At 34.4% G+C, this 25,970-nt stretch overlaps 1 protein-coding gene across 1 annotated transcript; it reads right to left on the reverse strand.

Moving 5' to 3' along the window:
* Positions 1-5,949: 5,949 nt before the first annotated feature.
* On the reverse strand, positions 5,950-24,726 carry LOC145739379 (ATP-dependent translocase ABCB1-like). Its single transcript, XM_081994817.1, has 13 exons — positions 24,600-24,726; positions 24,437-24,476; positions 12,154-12,450; positions 9,859-9,959; positions 9,634-9,805; positions 9,556-9,565; positions 8,816-8,956; positions 8,588-8,760; positions 7,917-8,138; positions 7,743-7,868; positions 7,529-7,679; positions 6,260-6,483; positions 5,950-6,201 (listed from the first exon to the last, which is right to left on the reverse strand). The coding sequence occupies exons 1-13, from the start codon at positions 24,635-24,637 to the stop codon at positions 6,001-6,003; spliced, it is 1,896 nt and encodes a 631-aa protein (XP_081850943.1). The 5' UTR covers positions 24,638-24,726; the 3' UTR covers positions 5,950-6,000.
* Positions 24,727-25,970: the final 1,244 nt, after the last annotated feature.

Consider the following 25,970-nt stretch of genomic DNA (forward strand, 5'->3'; position numbering starts at 1 on the left):
ATTTTCAACTATGAACAGTTGAAAACAACATTAATCCAGTCGTTCCAACTTGAAACCACTGACTTGGGCTAGGTCAAAAAAACCCTTTGTTAACCTTTCGGTGACAAATCTGCCATCCCAACCAACCATTTTTTGTGAATTGATTGAGACGTAAGCCCAAATAGTTAAACTAGTATGATATAATTTATTATTACACAATATTATTGCACTATTGATACTGTAAAAATAAAACAGATTTAATCCACAAATAAAAACTCGTGTTTACGCATCAACGGTATGTCAACTTGTGACTAAAAGAACCGCCAAATTACTTAGGTAAATCACCTCATATACGCGTTGCTTAGGAATAAACTCGCATCTACAAGTAGATGCGGGTTTTTTACTAAGCAGGCGGTCCAAAGCGGTGTTGTTGCTAAGGAATGGCCTAAAATTGTGTAGAAGCTAGGAACCCATTTTGCCATTTAAAATATATTCAGAAGCAAATACGAGGTTTTTTCTACGTACAGAGGTAATTTAGGATCCTCGCAACATATTCCCGCCATTATTTCATTTTTGATTTTTTTGCACTTGCGGTGTTTTTGCTTAGGACGGCAGTACTGAAGTTACCATCTGTAAAACAGCTACATAAATAGGTTGTTCACCTAAACCAAGAACCATTTTTCTCTACGAAATGGAAGTAGTGCTGCAAGACATAGATCTTCCAATAGAGAATTTAGACTTAAAACAACTGAAGATGTAAAACATAGCAAATTGTTGCCGAACTGTTTTCGCGCCATAATTTGTGGGCAAAGTGGTTGTGGAAAGACAAACCTGTTTTTATCGTTATTGTTTAATATGAATGGATTACTGTTTGAAAATGTGTATGTGTATTCAAAATCTCTTTTTCAACCTAAATATGCGCTACTGGAGGAAGTGTTAAAAAATGTTAAAGGTGTGGGGTATTTTCCCTTTACAGATAATGATGAGCCATTTGACTATCAAAATGCTAAAAAGAATTCCATATTTATATTTGATGATATTGCATGTGAAAAACAGGACGTTCATATTTTTCAATGGGTCGACATAATAACATTGATGAAACGTATTCGAAAATACCTAAACAATTAATCAGATATAAATGCAATATAATAGTTTTGTTTAAACAAGATGATGTGAATTTGAGACATGCTTTTGATGAACACGTGTCACCAGACATGACTTATGATGTTTTTAAAAAAATGTGTTCTGAATGCTGGAATGATAAGTTTGGAGTTTTAATTATTGCTAAATATTTTGATTTAGATAGTGGGCGTTACCGTAAGGGTTTTGACAAGTATATAAAAGTGTTGTAACTGTTTGTATACTTTATTTCCGTTATGAAACTCCTTAGTAAAGCAGATGCAGAGCGTAAGAGAAGAATTGCCGAATTGAGCCAAAATGTTCGGAAAAAATATCAATCTCTTAAGCTAGGCCGATCTGAAGCGGACAAAACGTTGAACGAATTGTTCAAACCAGTTTCAAAACCACTTGCTTTAATTCTAACGCAACAACAACAACAACAACAGCAAAAACCACTACAGCAGCAACTACTAGTTCAACCTCATCAAGAACTAAAACCTAAGAAATTGTTTGAGGCGGAGGAGGAGGAGGAGGAGGAGGAGGCTGAGGGGGATGATGAGGGTATAAATAATGAAACCAAAATAGAGCAGAATAGTGATGACACAAGTGATGACTATTATGAATCTTCTGATTCTGACTACTCTAAGATTGCACAAACATACATCACAGAATACCTCAAGGCATCACCAAAAATAGATATAACATTTGGACCTGCATTTAATAAAGCTGTGGGTAAATGGACTTTAGGAAAGTCAGATCTCAGTTTTAACGACAATGGTAATATAATAGTAAACGGTACACGATTTAAAAGAACTAGGGGGCTTTACAATTTGTTGTTTTACAAAGATCCAAGTGATTTTTCAACCAGCGACCATGAGAATTATAAAAAAATTGTAAATCTGACTAATTTATACAGAACAGACTTTCTACCTGGTGGGAAAATAAAGGGGAGTTCATCTGCTAAATATAAGAATCTTGTTCGTAATTATCTATTACCTGCTCTCACACCTCAGAAAAAAGGTGGTGAAGTGAAAATGATTTATAATACAAATCCAGTTGACTATGTATGGTGGAATGATGTCAATGAACTAGTTGACCGATTACGACTGTTATATGCATCGAAAGGAGCCGGCAATAATTCCCATGATAATGAAATCGCATCAATAATTGAGGAACTTAAAGAAGCAAATATTATTCATTAAAGTAGGTCTCATTATGAAAATGAGTCTTGAAGTTCGGACATCACTCCAGAAAACAAGCTGCAACGAGTTACACCAAATCAGTGTTACCCCATACACCTGAATATATATATATATATTGATGCAGAAAATTTTGGAATTTGTAATTTAAAACCACCTATAGACGAAAATGATGCAACTACTAAGGAATATGTAAATAATTTATTGTCAACTAGTATAGAACATATAAGAAATGATGTAACTAAATCGGGTGAAGAAGTAACTGCTGCATTTGTTAAGATACTACAACGGGCTAAGACTGGACCAAAAAATCTTCATACGGATCATGGAAAAGATTTCTATAACCACAGGTTTCAAAATCTCATGCAAAAATGGAATATTAATCATTATAGCACCTTCAGTCACACCAAGGCCGCTATAGCGGAACGCTGTATCAGAACGCTTAAGGAAACTCTTTATAATTTTTTTAGTTTAAACGGAAGTCACAAATGGATTGGTATATTAGCAGACATTGTTAAAAACTACAATGAAACCATAAACTCAACTACAAAAATGAAGCCAGTTGATGTTAATAAGAAAAATGAAAAATTGTTGACTACAGCATATAATAATATTAAAGTGGTTGATATTGTCACGATCTAATTTTTAGTCGTAACGCGGGGACGTGTAGGCTGGGGTCGTGGTCAAGTTAAACTCAAAGATTGGATAACAACAACAACAACGTTTATTCATAGAGAAACTAATAAAGAAAGATTAAATGAAAACTGAATTTATAAAAAGCATTGTCAGACATAAGTTGGCTTATTTCAAATTATAGGTTCGTACTTACATGATAATAAATGCACAAACCATTTTGGACCGAGGGTAAGTGTCAGGATAGAGTTCCCTTCACTTTCGCGACCGAACCGTTTAATTTCGCGGATAATTTCTAACTAACCCTTCTTTCCAAATTTGTCGGCTATTTATTGTAAGGTATTGTGATCCCTTAGTCAGTTCAATTTCTTAATTGCTTGTCTAAGCACTTGGATCATTGTCCGAACAATTGATGACTTATTGCTGACTGGCTATTGCAACACCTTAGCTAGCTTCCGTTCTAAAAGGTTCAATTGCCTACTCTTCGATTTGAGTGGTCAACGACTTGTTTCGGTCAGTGGCCGATTATTTGCTGACTAAGGAATTAACGTATTGGTAGTAGTTAGTATTACATTAATTAACGAGAATCTACTTGTGACAATATAACAAACAAATTTAAAGTGGGTGACTTAGTACGTATTAGCAAAGCAAAACATGTTTTTGAGAAAGGATTTTTACCCAATTGGACTACTGAACTCTTTAAAATTAGTCAGATTAAAAATGGTGAGGTTTTGTTTTTTGTTTATCAATCCCAATCCTCTGACCGGTTTCGCCGTATTACGGCTCATCAGAGAGGCTATAGGGCTTGATAACCAAAGAACAAAACCTTCGTTCCAGTATAGTCAACTGGATGCCAGAAATGATAGTTGTGTGCAACATCTGGTGACATCTGTACTCAACTCTATGAGTTAGAAAGTACAGATGGCGTTCCAAAATCTAGGAACAGCACCATTAATGCCGCATCATTCATTGATAAACAAAAAACAAAACCTCACCATTTTCAACCAATCAGATCGGTGTTTACCGAATGATGCGGCATTAATGGTGCTGTTCCTAGATTTTGGAACGCCATCTGTACTTTCTAACTCATAGAGTTGAGTACAGATGTCACCAGATGTTGCACACAACTATCATAGTCAGATTAAACTTAGAAATACTGTAAATTATTTGTTGGAAGATCAACAGGGTAGACCCATAAAAGGAGCTTTTTACCGTCAAGAATTACAAAAAAAACAAAAACCGGAGGTTTTCTTGGTTGAAAAAATATTGCGAAAGAAGGGTAAAAAAGTGTTTCTAAAGTGGCTTGGTTTCGACAAATCTCACAATAGTTGGATAGATATTAATAATAGATTATAATGCGCATGCGTTAAACTAATAAAAAATTACACACACACACACACACAGCTTATCACTTTAAAATTAGTAGTGCTTCAATTTTCATTAAAGCAACATGTGTAGTGAAGTATTAGACCAAGACATTATCGAGCTTTTAAACATGTTCACACATGAGAACGCTACGCATAAAACACTGCATTTAATCGGAACAGTCAACCAGAACAAGAGTATTATCTGCTGAACACCACTTTTGCATGTCCCAGTAGCGGATTTGACATTTGTATTGGACTTAATATGTCAAAGGATTTTCAACCAACTATAAGGATTCCAGTGGCAAACGGTACATTTTGTTTTACCGAAAGTGTGTGGAAACACCTAATTTTCAATCTCCAGTGGTTTCAAAACAATTACTTTAAGAATATCAATGATGTCAGCATGCAAGTTTCATCCTGCAACAGCTTAATTACAACACACCTATTGGTATTGTAAAATGATTTCATATTTGGTGGTCTTATTAGAAAATATTTTTTTTGATAATTGATAGAATTTACCAGGTACAAAAGATCTGTCCATTTTAGGTTTAGTGTCCACTAGCTTGACTTGAAATTAATTTCCGATGTCCTCTCTTACATGGCTTAATTTCAAATTTCTCAATTCTTGACGCCGACATCACCCAGAAATTCCTAAGATTAGTATCATCTAAAACATCTGCAAAGTTCCAAAATGTAAGAATTACTTTAGATTAATTGGTCATATGACAGTTCTTGTAGGGAAATCTGAACAGAAAACTTGCCTTTGTAAACAAATACTCCAGGTCTGGAACTTCTTGCAGGAACTTCTAGATTTGGTCCGGAGTAAAAATTTTGGATTTTTTAGCCTTGAAACCATTTGACTGTATTTTTAAAAAAGATAAACACTTGGAATATGTTGAAATATCAATGTTGTTTCTAATTTTTATCATTGTTTTCAACATTGAATATGTTGTCAATAATATAGAAGGTTTCATTTCTTTGGATAATTTTTTTCATATAGGCAGTCATTACGTTTTCAGCTATGGTTGTGATAGTGTTTTGCTGGGGCCAATACATACATTTTTGATAAGCTACCTCATATTTTGCTTTGGACTTTTCTGGAAACAGGGAGTTATAGGTCTCTTCAGCCGTTGCCCGATTGTTAGGCGGTGTACCAATAAATAACTCACTAGAATCACTTGCAATGAAAGTTTCAGTCATTATTTTTAATATAATGAATATTAAGAAGTATTAGATAAGGTATTGTTTCAAAAGATTATATGGCCAAACATAAAAAACTCAAAACTAAATACTTAATCAAGTTTGACAATTAATAAATAGCGCGGCCACCTTCGCTGATTAAATATGAGCTGAAATTGGTCAATTTTATAACGCACGCTGAAAAGTGTCTGTGATTGGTCTATTTGTTTGTGAATCAATATCAGTTCGTCCGGTGGCAATTGCCTACTTGTCCGTTTTATAAACGGAATGAACCAATAACCATGTAGGAGTAGAAAAAAATATTTAAATGGAATGATATAGCAAAAATACCATGATCGTTATTTTACCTGTTCTCGACAAACAAATTTTGCTATTTAACTTTTTATTCTAAATCTCCATATGAGATGAGATATGAGTTTTTTTCCCAAAGCGCTACTGTATGTATAGTTTCCGAGAAACAGCCGTTTGCACGGTTTATTGGAACATCCTGTACACTGGATAATCTACATACACTTACTCTCATTGTCGAGCTCTGTATACCCTTGGGAGTTAATCATGCCATAATACACTCCTTTAGCCTCCAAAAGGCTGTGATGCGATCCTTCCTCCACTATTTCGCCCTTATCGAACACGACAATTCTGTTGGCGTTTCTGATTGTGGATAATCGATGAGCCACGACCACTTTAGTGCATTCACCACTAATCTGCAAAAAGACACATATACACTACAGGGTGACGATGTCACTTGCTTGTGAGTTCTACCGCATCTAGAGCTTGCTGCACCTCAACTTCACTGGCGGTGTCCAAAGCGGAAGTGGCCTCGTCCAGGATTAGTAAGTTTGGCGTTTTGATCAAAGCCCGAGCGATCGCTATTCGTTGTTTTTGACCCCCGGACAGCTGGGTCCCTCGTTTGCCAATCATAGTTTGGTAGGCGTGGGGCAGACTGCAAATGAATCGGTGGGCATTTGCTCTTTTGGCCGCCAAAACTGTAACATTTCATGAATATCAGTGAAGCTGCCTGTGAAAGCTTTCACGAAACCTTGATTATGTAAAATTCAGGGTCATAACTGTCACGTTCGCTTGTTTCCACGCAAAGTAGCTTAAACGGTTGTGTTACGTGAAAATAAAGGTAATAACTGTCCCGCAAACTACGATCACGCTAATAATCTATTATACACACACGCGAAGTAACTTGGAGGGTTGTGTTACGCGAAAATCACGGTAAAAAGTGTACCAAATAGTATATTAAGTATCAAGAACAGTAAGTAAGCTTTACTGATCGATGACAAAGTTTGGAGCTGTAATTTGTCTGAGATCAGTAAAGCTAGTACTGTTCGTGATGCTTACACTATTTTTGTACGACTTCAACAAAATCATCCTAATAAATAAATAAAATGAAAATATTCTAACAAATTTCCTTTAATCCTGTATGTTACTTCCCGTTCAGCTGAACGGTAAGTACAGTAGTTATTTAATTGCCGAAGTTGCCGATGTATTAGCCCGTGTTTTGTCGTACATAAAAGTACTTTAACGCTAGTAATCAATTGTTTTCAGTATTTGAATGCAAACCCTCGGTACAGTTACTGTGGCTTGTTTAAGGGTAAAGTACCGGGAATATCGTTGATACCTTGAGCTACGTGAAAATCAGGGTTATAACTGTTCCGCAAACTACTTCAACGTAAGAAATCGATTATTTTCTTTATTCTATCAAGAAATCCAACTAATTTACGTTGCTGAGCAATATGAACACCCGGTACAATTTTGTTCGCAAGTAAAAAAAGCCTGTGTACGCGATAATCTGGTTGAAAAAGTGCCCCAAAAGTACTTTAACGTAAGTACTACGGAAGATGGCAACATGAGATGGCTTCTAGAAGAAAATGAACAGTGTAAAATAAATGTGGGAATGACAAAGAAGAGAACGACTTCTCTCTCTTTGTCCAGGACAGTGGGAGGACAAATGAGAGTGACAGATGCAGGAAAGAGCACTATTCGGTTCCAAGCCCCAAAAACCCAAGAAAATCACCGTCTTACCAATCTCTTCCATGCTAGCATCCAATTTTCCGTAACGAATATTCTCAGCGATGGTGGTGGCAAACAGTGACGGTTCCTGGCTGACCACTCCTACGTTTTTGCGCAGGTAACTCAAGTCGATGTCTTTCAAATTTACTCCATCCACTGTGACCTAACCCATAAACCCAGTTAAAACAACCATTCTGGACAAAAGTGGTAGTAAAATAAAACTTACAGAACCAAAGGTGGGATCGTAAAACCGTTGCAACAACTGAACCATTGTTGACTTGCCAGAACCAGAATGACCCACCAAAGCCACTGTTTCTCCGAAATTGATGCGCAGGTTAACGCTCTTCAAAACCTAACCTTACTTTAATTTGGTGGACCGTGTGAAGCTGTCAAAACTTACCTGGACGTCTGGTCTGGACGGGTATTTGAAGCTAACCGCTTTGAAGATAATGTCGGACATAAAATCTGGATGTCTTCCTTGGGTTTTGCGCTGGCACATTACGCACTTGCTGTCCAGAACCTGGAATACCTTGAAAGCTGCTCCGGTGGACATACCGAAGATCTCTAGGTAGGGTCCGATGTTGCCAAAGTTCCATATGGCAATCAGGGTGGAGAAAAATACCTAATTCGGTATGTCAACGTTGTTTTAGTTTCGTGCGCATTGATTTTTAAACCAGTTCAATCATCAGAGAACCCAATTTAAACGTTTATATCCCGCACAAATTTAAATTGATGCATGGAACAAACAAGAATCTAGAAAATCCCAGGAATTTTTGGAAAGTTCTTGAACATTTGAATATTTTCCAAAATGTTTCAAAAAGTTCGAAAAAGTTCCAGATTGTTCTGGACGGTTCTAGAAGATTCTTAAGTCTTCCGAAAGGTTTTATAACCCTTTTCTTAGGTTCTATATTGTTCAAGAATGTCCTGGAAGTTTCTAGGAGCTTCCTAAAAATTCTAGAAAGTTTTTAAGTCCTCTAGAAAGTTCTGGAATATTATAGGATAATCTGGAACGTTCTAGCAATATCTATAAGAGTTTCTAAGTAGCTCTGGAAGTTTCAACAAACTGCTTACACCCATCATGTTGCCTGGAGTATAAACTCGTTGGTTTTCTTGGAAAGCTCGTTCTTCGATGATCAAACCTACTCCATACCAAAAGGCTAGGGCGTAGCAGGCGTAGGCCAAAAACCACAAAAACCCTTGATTCAAAGCATTGAACAGGCATCTTTTAATGTTGTTACTCTTTGCTGAAATGTTTGTTTTGAGCCAGATATGAGCAATGGAATAGCAGAAGCAACAAACCTTTAGCAACAAACTTCTCATATCTGTTGGCTTCTTTCTCCTGACCGTCAAACGCCACCACAGTTCTTATAGAGCTTAACACCTCTTCTGCCACAGCCCCAGCGGTGTTGTAGGCTGCCATTTCTTGTTTGCAATACTTTGCTGAACATTTTTATTCATAAAATAGTAGAAATTAGAGTTGTAGGACGGGTAAAAGTTCAGTTTTGTGTCAAAATTTGAACTGCCAGAAACACAGTATGAAAGAACAGTCAAGAGCCAAATTTTTGCGACGTATCGGGTTTCACGAACTTACTTTTGCGATGTACGCTGACGTCATGTTGTCACATTTTTTAACCCGGTTTAACGAAAGCGAAACACAACTCAAAAGCTGTGTGACAGACAGGACTTTGTGTTTGTTCCATCAAAAGACAGTCATTTCAGATTTATTTTGCATAGCTTTTAGTTTATAGGGCAACTAGCTAGTGGGGCTAGGACAGTATACAATTATGGTTGTTATTTTGTTTATTGTTATAGTGAAAAATAATCATGTAATTATTGACGTTGACGAAAAAGTATCAATCTGCTTTTGTGATTAATAAACATATGACGTCACAATGTAACTGACGTATTATGTTCCATGTAACTTCTCCGTCGCAAAAATTGAAAAAAAGGACAAAATCGCTTGTAAACCCAGTTGGAGTAAAAAATTACAGTTTTAAGCACATTTTTGCAATCCTCACTAAAATTTCCTATCCAATAACCTGAAAAACACTACAAAATTTGGTACAGTCAGAAAAAAAGCGGTGTCGAACCTAGAAATCGAGTAAATGGGGTCTTACCCAAGCTATCACTCCCATGACTAAGGTTTGCAAAGGGAGAGACGCCAGACAGACTAAAGCCAGCTTCCAGCCTTTGATCAGAGCCAAAATAATGCCGGAAATGAAAGTGCTGCCTAAGAAAACCACCATACCAACCTTCTCCCCCAATCCGTCCTCCACTTTGGGGATGTTACTAGAATTTTTGGAGGTGGAGAAGTGGTTTTTGGAGTGGTGGAAAGTACTTACTCGGTTATAATGCTGGCAAAGTCACCTGTTTGGTTCGTGTTGTACCATTCGATGTCCTGGTTGAGAACTTTTTCCAAGAAGAGTTTCCTCATTTTGAAGGCCTGTAAAAATAAATCAAAATTTTGTTGTAATCACAGTCTCATAGATTAATTACAGTTAAATTTAACCGTAAAGAATTTGCTATAAATTTATAATTTTTTATAAAAAAAAATTAAAAGTCAACCTAAAAACCGTCTGACGCCAGACAATAGGGTGAAAAACCAGTAGACGTCAAATTTGGGTGTTTTTAGGCAAATTTCCTCGACTAAACCATTCAAACCAGGTTGAGATTAAACTTAACTACTGAATTTTCCTTGACTTATGGTCTAAACCATAATGTCAAACTTAACCAGACGACCGAACTGGCTTGGAGGAGGGTTAGTATTATTAATAATTTAAATTCGTAATGCAGTGTTCAGTTTTCGTAAATGGCGAAATCTTTACAATACATATGAAGCAGCTGAAATAGCTTAACAGTTAAAAACATGTATAAACCCTTCCTAATTAAAATTAAGATTTCAATAATTACCTATTTGTGTGATCTTTTTTTTTGTAGATGATGAGTTTAATTTTTGAGAAGTACCCTAGCCAAGAGTTTTATTTTTTGTTATTTTGTGACTTGCTGATTTATTTTCTAAAATTGTAATTAGCTACAAAATATAAAAACTTTTCTGTTAGTAGCTGTTGCTGTTCTGTTAGTAAGCAAACCAAATTTCAAATAATGCAAACTACTTTTTATTGATGCTTTACGTTGACAGATGACAGAGTTAACTATGACGTCAGAAAAGTTAACTACTGTAAATGTGTGTCACGACTTAAACTTAACCACTCCAAAAAGTTTGATCGAGAAAATTAGCCTTTTGTTTCAAACGTAATTTAGCCTGTCCTAAACTGTCAACATATGATCCATAAAGTTCCAAAACTACAAAAAAATTCAGTAAAAATGGCATTTTGCAGCTTTATGAGTCAAGTTTTAACAATTCTGTCATTTGACTGATTATTCGAGACAGAGTTTGGTCTGTTATGAACTTGGCAATTGGCAAAATACGATCCATAAAGTTATAAAAATACATTATTACTAAAAAAATTATGTAATTGAGTTATGAGTAATATTTTTACAATTATAATGTGGGACTGTTTATTTCAGGCGTAATTTGGTATGTCACAAAGGTGGTAATTGTCAAAATGTAAAAAAGCTATCAAACTTCAAAACATATAAATGATTGTAATTCAGTGAAAATGGCATTTGGTAGCTCTATGAACCAAATGTTGACAAATGACGTTTGACTGTTTGTTTTAGACCTAATTTTGCATCGCTAAGTATTACCGATTGGCCGGTAGAGAGCGTCAAAGTTGATTAATATTGGTTGTACATTTCAGTGTATCTCGAAAACTACTTCACCTGGCGACTTGAAATTTTTATCAAAAATATATTTCAATAAACCGCAACCTGATCATATTTAGACTTTTTTCGCAAGATACACCATTTGGCCGTAAAAAATAAAAAACTGAAATATTAAACAACAGTTTGAAAGGACAGTCAGAGACAAAATCGCTTGTCAAACCCACTCGGAAAGAGAATGAAATCCTCATTAAATTTCCTATCAAATAACCTAAGAAAACACTACAAAACTGGGTACAGTCAGAGAGAAAGGCGGGGTCAATATTTGAACTACTAGAAACAGAGTTTGAAAGAACAGTCAGGGATAAAAAAATAAAATCGCGTGTAAAATGTCCTAGAAGTAAGAAAATTACAGTTTTAAAATCATTTTTTAAATTCCCATTAAATTTCCTATTCAATAACTTGAAAAAACACTACAAAAAATTAGTACAGTCAGAAAGAAAAGCGGTGTCAAAATTTAAACTACCAGAAACGATTTGAAAAGATAGTCAGAGACAAAATTGCTTCTCAAACCCACCTGGTAAAAAGATTGGTTTTAAGAACTTTAAAAAATTATTGTTTTAAGAACATTTTTGAAATTGTCGTTAAGTTTGCTATACAATAACCGGAAAAAACACTACAAAGTATGGTAGAGTCAGGAAGAAATGCGGTGTCTGTAAAAGACGGTCAGGTACAAAATAGCCTGTAATGTAAAATCGATTTGAAGTGAGAAAATTACAGTTTTAAGCACATTTTTTGAAATCCTCATTAAATATCCTATTCAACAACCTATAAAAACTCTACAAAATTAGATACAATAAGGGAGAAAAACGGTATCAAATAGCTGCCTGATAGCCTAAAAAAACACAACAAACCTGTCTTAAGGAGCTTTGAGTGAGACAGAAACAGGAAACGTAGCTGCATACAATGATGACGATCGTTGTCACTCCAGTCATTAGAGCAAAGTATCGCGTTCCTTCGTATAGTCTTCTCACTTCTTCCTGATGTTCTTCTGAAGTGAGATTCTGATTTAGGGATGTGGAATAAGCCAGGAAAACCCCAGAAGCGTCTCCAAAAAGGATCATTAAGTAGGGCTGGGATAGGCCGCATATGGCTGATCCAATTACTCCAACGATAATCAGTAACTTGTCTAGTGAAGAGGCGAATTTGTACTGAAAAAAAAAACAAGAGAATAAATCAACAGAAAAAAATAAAAATCAGGGTTTTCCCCTGAAAAAAAAACAATGAAAATACAATGGTTAGATTTTGTCTTAGAGCAGAACAATTTTCAATGAATTTAACATACAAACAAAACAAAACTTTTTGATTTTCTTCTAATTAGCTTGCAGTGAAATGCCTAATTTAGTTAAATGGGACCATATGACTACTCAAAAATACAACATATAAAAAACATGCATGAAAGGCATTGTTTGGCGAAAAACATAAATAAAAAGTTGTAAAAACGTGTTTTTGTAGCTCTATGAGTAAGTTTTTTGACATTTTGACGTTTGACTTATGACATTTAATGGTCTGTCATAAACTTTTAACTGTCAGAATTAAGTAATTAAGTCAAAATGCTATAAAATAACAAACTTACTGAAAATATGTAACTGACGGTAAATTCAATAATTTCAAGCTCCATGGAGCGTGCAGAGCGTTTTTGACGTCACGATGATGTATTTTGGCAAAACCATAATTTGACCAATTTTCAAATTACATTGTTGTGTCGTCAAAACCGCTCAGCTCGCTCCATGGAGCGTGAAAACCAATGCGGCATTTCTTACTTCATATGATTTTGACAGTTTTGAAGTTTGACATACCTGACTCGGATGTCATAAACGTAATAAGTGTCAAAAAAACTTACTTAAAAATATGTAATTGACGGTAAATTCGATAAACGACATTTTATTACTTCATATGAGTATGGTTGTGGTATATGAAATAACTGTCACGCACCAGAAGAAAAGACTTTAATAATACCAAAAAATACAGTTAAAGAATATGTCTTAACTAGATTAATAAATTTTATCGACTAACTAGAAAAATTATTGAAATGACCAATGTCCGCACTGACTGTGGAGGGGATCTTCTGACAGGCTAGGGGAGGGGATCTTCGTTAAGGCTAGCGTACTGAGCGGTAATTCTTCCCCCCTGAGATCCAACGACGAGGGTTAGCGAGGTAGTTGGACATCAGCTAGCTCTATTTTAAAACGATCCTTAGCTTCTTTGTCCGCTGGTTTACTTCTGCTTTTTGGCAAACAACGAGATCGTTCCATCTTCTTATAAATGAGGTAGGCTGCTACTAAGATCATAAGGCAGGTACAGGCGATGGTCCATGCACTGGGTACATATGATATTTGAGTTTTTATTGATTTTAGGTCATCAAGATTCATGTTTTCGGTGAGTTGAAATTTCATGAAGTTTTTGGGCACTTTGTGTTGATTAGATGGTTTGTTGACCAGGTCAGGAAACAAAATAGATTGAGTTTGGTTAATAAAAAACTTGATGTTGGTTAATGTGACTTTTGATGAACTGATGGTACTTCTAACAAGTAAGTTCCCATGATAAGTCGTTGAACTTCATTTTGTGAATTGCATTTCAATTTGAACGTTTTTTCATTAGGTATCCTTATAATCCATTGGTTAGAGTTTTCTAATCGTGTGATTATTGTGCCAGATAGATTGATTGGCATTTTTTGGCAATTTGAAGTATCTTTCATTTCCAGCCGCCGGATTTCACAGGGATTGTTTGAATATGCAAAGTACCATTGGTTTTTTATTAAGTACTTATTACCCGGTACTATAACTTGAAACTGATTCTCAATAGGTTAGTATTTAATAAATAAATGCATAGTATTCTTATTTAATTTCAAAGGAAATTCATCCTTCTCCACGAACTGCTTTCTTTTGAACAATTGGTCATATAAATCAGCTGTGTTAATTATAGACGGATGATGCATTTGTTGTTGTATCCAGTTTTCTGTCTTGCAAAATTGATGTGGATGTTTCAAACATGTTTATCAGTTGGTTAGCAACGTCGGTTATCATATTCTCGTTGAGGACGTTGAAGTCGTATTTCCAATAATTTCTTAGTTATGCCTTATCTGCTGAACCGTTTCGTTAATTTTCTTTGGTTGGATCCACCCAGCGCGTCGGAGACCTTCCTCGTGGTCGTTTACCATTAATCTAATCATATCGTTCACCATCTGTATAATCTAAGTTACCTGCAGTTGATTTAAAAATCGATCCCAGTGCATTGATTAGTCCTCGTTTTGTTTTGAGGTTGAGGCAAAATTTCAGAAAGTTTTGTGTCGACTCTATTTTCGGCAAATTTAAGAATTTTTAAATAAATAGAAATCTCAAATTGAAAATCTTTATTTTGTTTTTACAAGTTGTTGAAGTATTAGTGATTAATTTTTAAGTTTATTAATTTCTTTAATTAATGATTGGATTTAAATCGTAAAAATGTATGAGTTTGTAAGAATATTTTTCTAATCTTGCTGATCCTAGTTTTAGTGGAATTATTCCAGGATTGTTATCAAGTTATTGATGGCAATTTTTTCTTCAAATCCGAGAATTCCAGTTCTGAAATTGAAATCCAAGAATTAGTCGAATGAGTATGTTTTTTGCAGAGGTCACACAGGTATCCATGTGAACCTTTGGTTGTCGTTCGGTAGAAATTACCTTTCTTGCAGGGTTGGTTCCCGTTAATTTAACAGGCTTAGAATATTTATTAGCACTTATATTTATATAGAATTATGTTGTCTTATGTGTTGCATAATGAAAACTTTTTGATCAGGTTGAAAAATATTAGTCTCGTCCCGTTTTTCATTCCTTTTCTCAATGAGTTTTTGTTTATTATTCATGAGATCTGAATTCAATTTTGAATACAATAATTTTGTTTTCTCCTTATGGTCATTAATGCAATTGATTTTTAGAATTTTATCTAATTCATGATTAAATGGGTCGTCATTACAACATATGACCAGTTACAATGGCGATAGGTTGTAGTTGCGTTGAAGAATGTATTGAATGATTATATGCTAAAATAGCGTAAAGCATTTTCATTTTAACTGGTGTTTTAGCAAAACCTTTAGTGTTAAGTAAACGGATATGTTTGATAATAGTACTATGAAACCTTTTTATTTGTCCATTTGACTGAGGGTGGTATGGTGAAATAAAATGGATTTTGATTTTGTGTAACTCGAACAGTTCGGTCACAACTGAATTTTTAAACTCGTTTCCATTATCTATGATGATTTGTTTTGGAATGCCATAATGAGAGAAAAATTTAATCAAGTTGTCCGTTATTTCTGTAGTTGAAAGCGAATTTAGGAAATAAGCTTGCACATATTTGGAAAAACTATCAATGATTGTCAAAAATTTTTATTGTTCCAAAGTAAAAGTGTCAAGATATACAATTTCCAAGTGTTTACTGGCTGTTGGTGTTAAATTTATTTTTATTTTTATTGGATTTCGTTCATATTTGCTTTGTTGGCAAATATCGCAATCATTAATGAAACTTTGTATAGCGTCTTTGGTATTGGGCCAATAATATTTTGTTTTAACACGTTGGTATGTTTCATCAATACCTCGGTGGTTCGTTTTTCCTTCCTGGTAATTTTTAATTTAGTTCCTTATTAATACTCGTTTTATCGGTTACATCCATTAGTTTTTTAAGACATCTTAAAAGTATAATGGACGGCTATTTAAACTATTTTTGAATTGTGGCTGAAAATTTCTCGTACGTATTAGGGTTTTCAAAAAAAATGTAATATTGAACACCTGGTAATACATATTCCTTCACAAAATTTACAACATCAATTTCAAAGTTGTTTTCCGATAATTGAACATATATCCTCTTTTTCTTTTCAAACAAAATTGTAATTTTGGGATTTGCTGGAGCATGTCCTACTAAACTGAAAATAATTTGATTTTGAACAAAGTTAACTGCAGTGTTACTCATGGGTATACCTACTACAGGATTTTCAAGGTTTGAATGTACCGTGACGTCATCGTCCTCAGCTGGTTGTTCATTTTCTTGAGTAACTGATGGTATGGTGCGTTCATTAACTCGTGATTCTATAGTGTCGTTGTCCGTATGTACGATAAGTGATACGTTGTCAGTCTGGTCTGGGAAATGTGTTTTTAAAGCCTCTTGAATGATTTGATCTATTTCAGAATTATTTTGTTGCTGTTCGTCTTGATCCAATTTATTTAATTATATTTATATTTTCCGAGCTTATTGAGAAGATCATTGATGTTAGGTAGAGGATACTTATCATCAATGGTTTTCTGATTTAAACCGCGGTAATCAACAACAACTCTCCAACTTTTTCGGTACTACCCAAATAAGTGAGGTCCACAGAGAATTACTCGGTCTGATGATATTTTGATCAAGCATTTGTTTTATCTGTCTCTCAACTTCAGCTCTATGTATGAAGGGATATCGATAGGACTTTGTGTATATTAGTATTTCATCAGTAGTGCGAATTTTATGTTTAATTTTGCTCGAAAAAATGTTAATGGAGTATTTTCGCGATAGAAAATGTCAGATTATTCGGTAATTTTAAAAAATTTTGACTTTTGTTCAGGATTTAAATGATCCATTCTAAATTTTGAAAAGGCCAGTTTATTGGTTTTGTTATAGTCATCGAAGTTATTGAGATTTATTTGTTCGATTTCTTGTTTGTTGAATTGTTCGACTGCAATAGGTTGGGAAAGGTCAAAGGTAATGTGATCTGTCGTTTTATTTAGTATAGTAGTTAGCGCGGTACCATTTTCAGCAGAAGAAAAAGAAAGACTTTCTGGAATTTTACAATTGTTATCAAAATTTTGGTAAGGTATAATTATTTCGTCTTTTTTTAAAGTCCCCGATATTAAAGTCCCAATTTGAATAACTTGTTCAGTTCGAGGTGATACAGTTATTAAATTTTGGGAATTTTTTAGTTTATGATATGCGCCAAATAACTGTCACGCACCAGAAGACTTATTTTTAAAAAACTTTAATAATACTGTCACGAAGGAAATAAATCAAATTTATTTCACTTGAAAAAAAATGTGGAATCTATATTACTTGAGTGGAAACATTAAAATTGTGGAATGCGGTTAAAGTGCAACTGCACTTATGATGCAATAGCTGAACTATGCACCGGAGTGTGACCGGACGCTGGGTTGCAAAATATTTCCAAGTACCGAGGGTCGAATAGTCGTCACGAGTTGTCGGCTAGAGGAGACCAGGTCTGAGAGTTTTTTGATTGGCGAAACCAGTGTTTGGAATGCTATGCATGTTTGTAACTCTCAAGTAAAGATATTGGTGAACGCGCTCCAAGTGACAAGCCTCTCTCCAAGATCCTGTCTTCATTAAAGGTGTAAGTATGATTATTGTACTTTTATGTTGTGTATTGATTTACGCCTGTTTGATGATGATCTTATTGGAAGTTAGCAACGTTTTTGTTGGATTAGGAAACCGGTTATTTTATTAGTTAGTAAGCAGTGACTTTTTTTATGTTAAGGAACTTATTTAATAGAACTTGATGGTAGAGTTAACTGTGTGTTTTATTTCACGCTGAAACGAGATCCGAGGCAAATAAGTTGAATTAAATTCAACACGTCACGCTAGTCGTGACAATACCAATAAAGGATACAGTTAAAGAATATAAAATTATTGAAATGACCAATGTCCGCCCTGACTGTGGAGGGGATCTGCTGGCAGTGCTCACTCGGTGAATCTTAGTTAGGGTTAGCGTACTGAGCGGTGAGATAATTCATGTCTGACTCGGATGTCATAAATGTGACAAATGTCAAAATTATTTTAATAAAGCTGTAAAGGAACAAACTTACTTAAAAACGTGTAACCGACAACCAATTATATAAATAGCTTTTTATTGCTTCATACCAGTATGATTTTGACCGTTCTGACCTTTGGTAAGTCTGACTCGGATGCCATGAATGTGACATGTCAAAATTAGTTCTATAACGCTACAAAACGTCAAACTTACTTAAAAATTTTTAATTGACAATAAATTCAATAATTGGGCTTTTTTAATACTGTATATGACTATTATGTAAACAATTTTGACGTTTTGCAAGTCGGACTCGTATGTCATGAATGTGAAAAATTTTAAAATTCTTTCTATTAAGCTATAAAGCTACAAAATACACTATAAATAATAAAACAGGGCTTAATTTTAGAAAAACAAAATTTTGTCTAGGCGGCTAGGCAAATGATTGCAACGCAGCACACGTAGCACACTTAGCAACGTTATTCAACTATTTTGTTTTATGTCAGTCAAATTCTCACATTGTAATTGTTGATCAAGTCACTAATTTATCAGTTACGTTTTGAGTGAAATGAATTTTTAAAATTATGAGAAGTACGATATGGTGGAATGCTTTAATCAAAGCAATAATAATCCCGAAATTGCTTCTGAAAACTATTTACTTCGGTACCCGGAAAGAAGACAGCCGCACAAGTCTATTTTCAACCGATTAAAGAAAAACCTTATAAATTATGGATCATTCAAAAAGCCACGTTCGAAAACATACACTATTGAACACAAAGAAGAAACAATAAATGTATTAGGAATGGTGGCGGCAAATCCGTCCACGTCCAGCAGAAAAATTGAGGAGGAATGCGGGACTTCAAGAAGGCGCGCCTTAAATATTCTTAAAACGCATAAATTCAAGCCTTATGTTATTAGAAAGCGACACCATCTTTAGCCAACAGATTCTCAAAGAAGATTGGAGTTCTGCCAGTGGTTTTCTCAGAAAGTTCGTCAAAATCCAAACTTTTAGCGAAATATAATTTGGACAGATGAAAGTTTTATCACCAGTGCCGGAATTTTTAATAGGCATAATGCTCATTATTGGTCCGATGAAATCCACATCAGGCAGTCTATGTCCGAAATCAAGGGCGATTTGGATTTCATGTTTGGTATGCTATCCATGATAACCGCGTTTTAGCATATCACATATTTCAAGAAAATCTCAACGGCCAAAGATATTTAGACATTCTACAACAACATATTTTTGAATATGTTGACCACTTACCAATAATCCAGGCGAGTAATTTGTTCTTTCAACAAGATGGTGCTCCAGCCCATAATACCAGAGCTGTTATGGATGGATTAAATTTAAATTTTGGATGTAATTGGATTGGAAATAAGGGACCCGTAAAATGGCCACCACGGTCACCTGATTTGACCCCGCTTGATTTCTTTTTTTGGCGACATATTAAAGACAAATTATATAGAAAATGCAACAACAACCTTGAGATACTTACAGAAAATTTTATCGAATGTGTTAACTCAGTTTCCAATATTCATATTAAAAGTGGTGAAAAAACACGCAACCGTCTCCACAATATATTTATTAAACCCTCAAAATGAGGTGAAGGTCAAAATCCCTGACATGTTTCGAGCATATAGATGCTCATCTTCAGAGGCTTAGGTTTGGTAAACACCGCCGACTGTCTTTCTAGACGGGGAGAGACAGTAAGACCCAGGTTGAATTTACATTAAGATTTTATGTGAAACATTTTAGAGTTACAAACCCATTATGGGGGAAAAAACAAGTTGACACTACATTAAATTACATTACTTAAAAAAATTAATATTGACCGGGCTACATTCGCCCTGGGTCAGGATGACCCCTAATTTTGCACTACAGCCCTTGACAACTCTCACCGGTTCACACCGGGGTGGGTGTTATTTTTTCTCCCTATAATGGGTTTGTTAACTCTAAAATGTTTCACATAAATTCTTAATATAAATTCAACCTGGACCTTACTGTCTCTCCCCGCCTAGAAAGACAGTTGGCGGTGTTTACCAAACCTAAGCCTCTGAAGATGAGCATCTATATGCTCGAAACATGTCAGGCATTTTGACCTTCACCTCATTTTGAGGGTTTAATAAATACCAGGTGTCCAAGAGCACCCTGGACATAGGAGATTAACATGGGAAAACGGTTTTGATTTTTTTGCGCCTGTACGGTTGATTTGATTGAAAAATCGTAATAATGAAAGTTGTAGTACCTATCACGGACTAGTTTTCTGTATTTTTTTCGGATCTCTAACTTGAGCCCTTTCGTCGTAAAACACTAACAAAAATGAGAAAATTTAAACTTTTGGCCTGCACTGTATAGGCGGTTGTCGGGCAACGGGTAAACATTTCATTGTTGCTCGTACGGTTTATTACAGTGCAGGTAAAAAGTTCAAATTTTCGCATTTTTGTTCGTGTTTTACGACGAAAGGGCTCAAGTTAGAGATCCGAAAAAAATACAGAAATCTAGTCCGTGATAGGTACTACAACTTTCATTATTACGATTTTTCAATCAAATCAACCGTACAGGCGCAAAAAAATCAAAACCGGTTTCCCATGTTAATCTCCTATGTCCAGGGTGCTCTTGGACACCTGGTATATTGTGGAGAAGGTTGCGTGTTTTTTTACCACTTTTACGATTTCACCTCCACTGCGAGTAACATGGACTACTACTTCACTCTGATTTTAATATGTTACCGAGTAGTATTAAGGAATGTGAGGTTATTCATGATATCTATAATTTATGACTAAATACATTTAATTTTATGACTTTATGCTTTTATGTACATTATTGTGTATATTTTTTAAGATTACTGTTTTTTGTATGTAGCTATTATGCTAAATAAATAAAATAAAAACAGGGTAATTCAAATTCGATCCTCACCATTGGAATCTCGGAAACTATAAGAGATACGAGAATAAGAATTACGAGAAAGTTTAAATTGGGGCAAAGTTGCGCAGTTTAAAGCTCAACCAAATGCCGTTCGCCAAAAATTTCGATTTTCCGAGTGCTTCCGACGATATCCGAAAAAAACTGAAAATTTTATTTTTGGTTTTTATTTATTTCTAACCTTATTTGAAGAGATATCCCAAAATTAAAAGCATCTTTCATTGCCATTTTTCCCAGCTATTCGATGATGGATTCAAATTTGCCACACGATGTTTCGTTTTTTGGCAGTCATTATCAACTTGCTTTTTCTTTTTTTTTACTTTTTTTCTTATGGGTGTCATATTGGATTTTTAGCCCACCAAATAGTATATTTTCTTCTGATTTTAGTGATGTATAATACCTTATGGTTTGCTTCATAAATGACAAAATAATTCAATAAGAACTAACTTTACTTTAGTTGGCTTTGAGTTAATGAGACGTTTTATGATATTGTCACAAGTAGATTTTCGTTAATTACTTATTCAGCAAATAATCGGCCACTGACCGAAACAAGTCGTCGACCACTTGAGTTGCAAAATAAGCAATCGAACCTTTTTAGAACGGAAGCTAGCTAAGGTGTTGCAATCGCCAGTCAGCAATAAGTCATCAATTGTTCGGACAATGATCCAAGTGCTTAGACAAACAATTAAGAAATTGAACTGACTAAGGGATCGCAATACCTTACAATAAATAGCCGAGAAATTTGGAAGGAAGGAGTAGTCAGAAATTATCCGCGAAAACTAAACGGTTCGGTCGCGAAAGTTGAGGGAACTCTACCCTGACACTTACCCTCGTCCAAAATGGTTTGTGAATTAATTGTCATGTAAGTACAAGATAATTTGAATTAAACCAACTTATGTCTGACAATGCTTTTTATTTATTTTATTATCTTCTTATAAATTCAGTATTCGTTTAATCTTTCTCTATGAATAAACGTTGTTGTTTTTGTTATCCAATCTTTGAGTTTAACTTGACTACGACCCCAGCCTACACGTCCCCGCGTTACGACTAAAAATTAGATCGTGACAACTTGGTGGAGGCGCCGGGTATTCTAAATGTAGGTCTTCATTACCTACATGCCGGGTAAATCATAATTAGTATGTACAACTTTAAAGAAGAAAGTTTGAACTATGAAAGAATATACAGAGTTAGTAAATTGCATCAAACAAGCTAAGACAGGTTAGACGACATTAATAACAACGTTTGTCAAAAACAAAAAAATTTTTTTGTTAAAAGGGCTAATGACTCAAATAAGATCTTGGAAATAAGAAGAATCGAACTTTAAAAGTTCTAGTTTAAAGTAAAAATTAAAACCAAAAATGCGTTCAATTTTTTGTTTGTTTGTTAAGAAAACTAGCGAATATGAAACAAAAGAAATAATCGAACTGGTATAAACAGCTGATAACGTAGCTTAGTTTAGTATAATAAAAGTGACACATAGGGTTTGTTCTTACAAGCGACCTGTTAAAACGAAATAAAGGTTTCTTATTATGTTGCGGTGATGTAAACAGGCACAACAATGATTTGTGTTCTTATAGCGACTTCAGCTATTACGTTGTGTACTTATGAGTGTTGAGTGCACATTACCCCTAAAATGGGATGAAAGTACCCCTAGATTGGGATGAATTTACCCCGTGCAACGGGATGATGTATAATTATTTTGATGATGTCGCAGCGTGTTTAAATAATACAGAAATGTCCGTATTGGTAGAAGTACATTTATTTTAAATGGCACATAGCAATTCTGTTTGCCGTATGTGTAAATAAGGGCCGTAAAAGAATTTTATAAGAACAAACCCAATGTTAAAGTTGAAAACAAGAAAAAGAAAGACTAATACAAACATGTTTACAAAAAGCTCGTTTCTTGTCTCTTTTAATCAGATGAAAATTGAAAAACAACTACATTTGTCTAAACTTTCATGTATCGAAGATTCCTAATACTTACAGCAATCGGTTATGCGTTACTTTGGAAGTTTTCTTATTGGTTGTATTTATTATTCACTTTAAATCGATTATTTCTTGTATTTTTACGTTTCCTCAAAGCACATTACACTCACATTTCAATGAATGAATAGATTTGATCAACTTTTTAGTATAACTAAATTATTTTTATCTTAAATAAACTGTCAGACTTAAGTTCGGCTCGGACGAGGGTACGTCGAGGGGTACGTGTAACAAAACGCTAAACGATCAGCCACCAAGGTAAAATAAGGTAATAGTAGCGTCAAATTTAGTAGCTTTTCTTGAAAACGGTTAGAGATACAGATTTGGTTAAATGGGAGAAAAGTTGCATAATTATGGACTTAATAAAATGACGTTTAGAAAACATCTTAATATTATTTGGTTTTTGAGATATTAAAAAAAAATGAATTTTTTGATTTTGCATTTTAATTTTTTGTGACGTTAATATTCGGCCTAGACCAAAACTAATAACACTTCTCTACCGCAACTTGTAAAGTTCTTTAAAGTAGCATTATCAGTTTATCATTCTGACGTTTTGCTTTTGCGAAACCTTCAACTTAATGTTTTTAAAAACGGTCTTGATGTTTTTATCTTAGAATCTGAATGTCTTTTGTATTCCGAATTCAATAATGTATGAAACATAACTTTTTTGATTTTTACTTTTTTGCTCTAAACTTTAAAAACCTTTTTTTTTTCCTATTTTTAATTATAAATTATTAATAACCATTTAAATAACCTAAACAATTTATTGGCATACGCAATTTTTAAATTAAAAAAATAACACCAAAATAATTTTTTAGATCCGTAATAGGGCATTTCTTTATTAAGCTCAAAAAAACAGTAAAACGCATTTAAACCATAAAGTGTCATACATCACTGAATTTGGAGTAAAAATGTCTTTCAGAACCTGAAACTAAAAACCAATGACCGCATTTAAAAAAATGAGATGGTTCCACAAAGACGAAACGTTGGAACAAAAACTGATAATGCCACTTTAAAGAACTTTACAAGTTGCTGTGGAGAAATGTCATTAGTTTTGATCTAGGTCACAAAAAAATTAAATGCAATATCAAAAAATTCACTTTTTCCAAAATATCTCCAAGACCAAAAAATATTTCGATGTTTTCTGAATGTCATTTTATTAAGGCCATGATTACGCAACTTTTCTCCCATTTAACCAAATCTGTATCTCCAACCATTTCCAAGATCCCCATAGTGGCCCTCCTTATCCTGGACACACTGTATACGTTAAATTATAGTAAATGGTCAACAACTAGCCAAATGTAGTGCTTTTGACAGGTCTGTCTAGGATGTCAAGTTCCGAAAAACTATAAAATGACAGTAGTCAATACTTTTTTCAAAATTTCGATATTTAAATTGAAATTAACAAAGATTGCTCGTCTTTTTCTAAAACACTAATTTACATATAAAAATTAAAATAACTTACCAACTTGTAATAAGACACATTTTGGCCCTTTTCTCCAGACCTAAAAACCCCACAAATACGTATAATTATAATTCTTCAGAGAGTTTTCAAAAACTGTCAAAAAACTCAAATATTTGACAGTTTCTTTTTTGAGTCTTTTGACAGTTAGTGGCCAAATTCTTACAAATTTTTACTATCACTTTCGTTGCTTTTTCGGTCCATTATACACAAGCAATCAAAACAATACCTAATGAGTATTGTCAGCACTTTTATAAACTAATAAAGCGTTTTGCGTGTATAAGACTATAAGTAATTTAAACTAATTAATAATAATTGTTATCTGTCATTTCTTACTGTGATTTTATTTGCTTTATTAATAAATGAAACAGCTGCGCAAAGTACGGTCAAGGATTTAGTTAAAAGTTTATTAAGGCAAAGTTTTGACTGTTTGTTTTACACGTATTATTATACCGGGTGGCTCAAGAATTACTGGAAGTATTAAGTGTAAAAGTTACGCAATTTAAGGTTATGTTAAAAGTTAGGCAAAAGTTGTCTAAATCTACACTAAAAACCTGTAACCAAGTCTGTCCCCCGTAACTCGGCTATTTGACAAAATTAAGAGAGAAGAGATGTATAACATTTTTTTGCCAGTCTATGAGGAATGTTTTGCCCTCAAAGGACTCAGAATGGAGATATTTACTTCGGAATGTTTACTGGGGACACAGTGTCTCAATGTATACTTTACGAAAATTCAATGCCCCGTAACTCGGTTACAGTGCCAAACTCGAGGAAAAGTTACGGAACAAAAGTTATAGATAATTTAATTACCTACCAAAACTTTCGACAGACACTTTGCCCGAAAGGGTCTCAGAACAAATACAATTGTTTTGGAATATTTAGTGGGGGCAAAGTATCGGAATGTCTACTTACGGAAATGCAATCCTCCGTAACTCGGATACTTGGCAAAATTCAAAGAAATGTTAAGGAACAAATGTTGTAGGGAATTTAATTTTCCACTAAAACTTAGGAAGGACATTTTGTCCTTAAGGATCTCAGAAGGGAGATATTTGCTTAGGAATGTTTAGTGGAGGCAATGGCTACTTACGCAAAATCAATTAACTTTTGGGTACAGTTTGACAGTTTTGAAGTTAGTGACAGTTGTCACGTGGTGCTAAAACACGTGACAGCTGTCAAAGTCAGAACTGTCAGAAAAACGTTTTATAACGAATACTGCAAGAAAATTTTTCTTAACACTGACTTTTACAACTTTTGAGTATAGTTTCAGAGTTTTGACGTTACGTTAGTGACAATTGTTACGTCGTTCTAGAGCATTATTTGACTAAAAGGTTACGTAACAATTGTCAAAATAACCGTCCTAAATTTCAGAAGCACGTCCCGTTTCGAAAACTGTTTCTTGAAGATTCTAGGCAAATTTTGACGGTATTGACATTAGTGACAGTATCACGTGGTTTCAGAGAATAATTTAGATTTACCGTCACGTGACAACTGTCAAAATTAATGTCATAATCTCAAAAAACACGTTTTACATCAAAAA

The sequence above is a fragment of the Ips typographus genome, unplaced genomic scaffold (assembly GCF_016097725.1).
Source record: "Ips typographus isolate SLU unplaced genomic scaffold, UJ_Ityp_2.0 IpsContig112, whole genome shotgun sequence".
Taxonomy (NCBI): domain Eukaryota; kingdom Metazoa; phylum Arthropoda; class Insecta; order Coleoptera; family Curculionidae; genus Ips; species Ips typographus.

Bases quoted from the DNA above. Each gene is read 5' to 3' on its own strand.
- LOC145739379 (XM_081994817.1), bottom strand. From the start codon at position 24,637: ATGGACCGAAAAAGCAACGAAAGTGATAGTAAAAATTT. The intron at 9,960-12,153 runs GTTTGTTGTGTT...TTATTTTTACAG, and splicing joins CTCAAAGCTCCTTAAGACAG to GCCTTCAAAATGAGGAAACT. The intron at 7,680-7,742 runs GTAAGTTTTATT...TTTATGGGTTAG, and splicing joins ACGATCCCACCTTTGGTTCT to GTCACAGTGGATGGAGTAAA.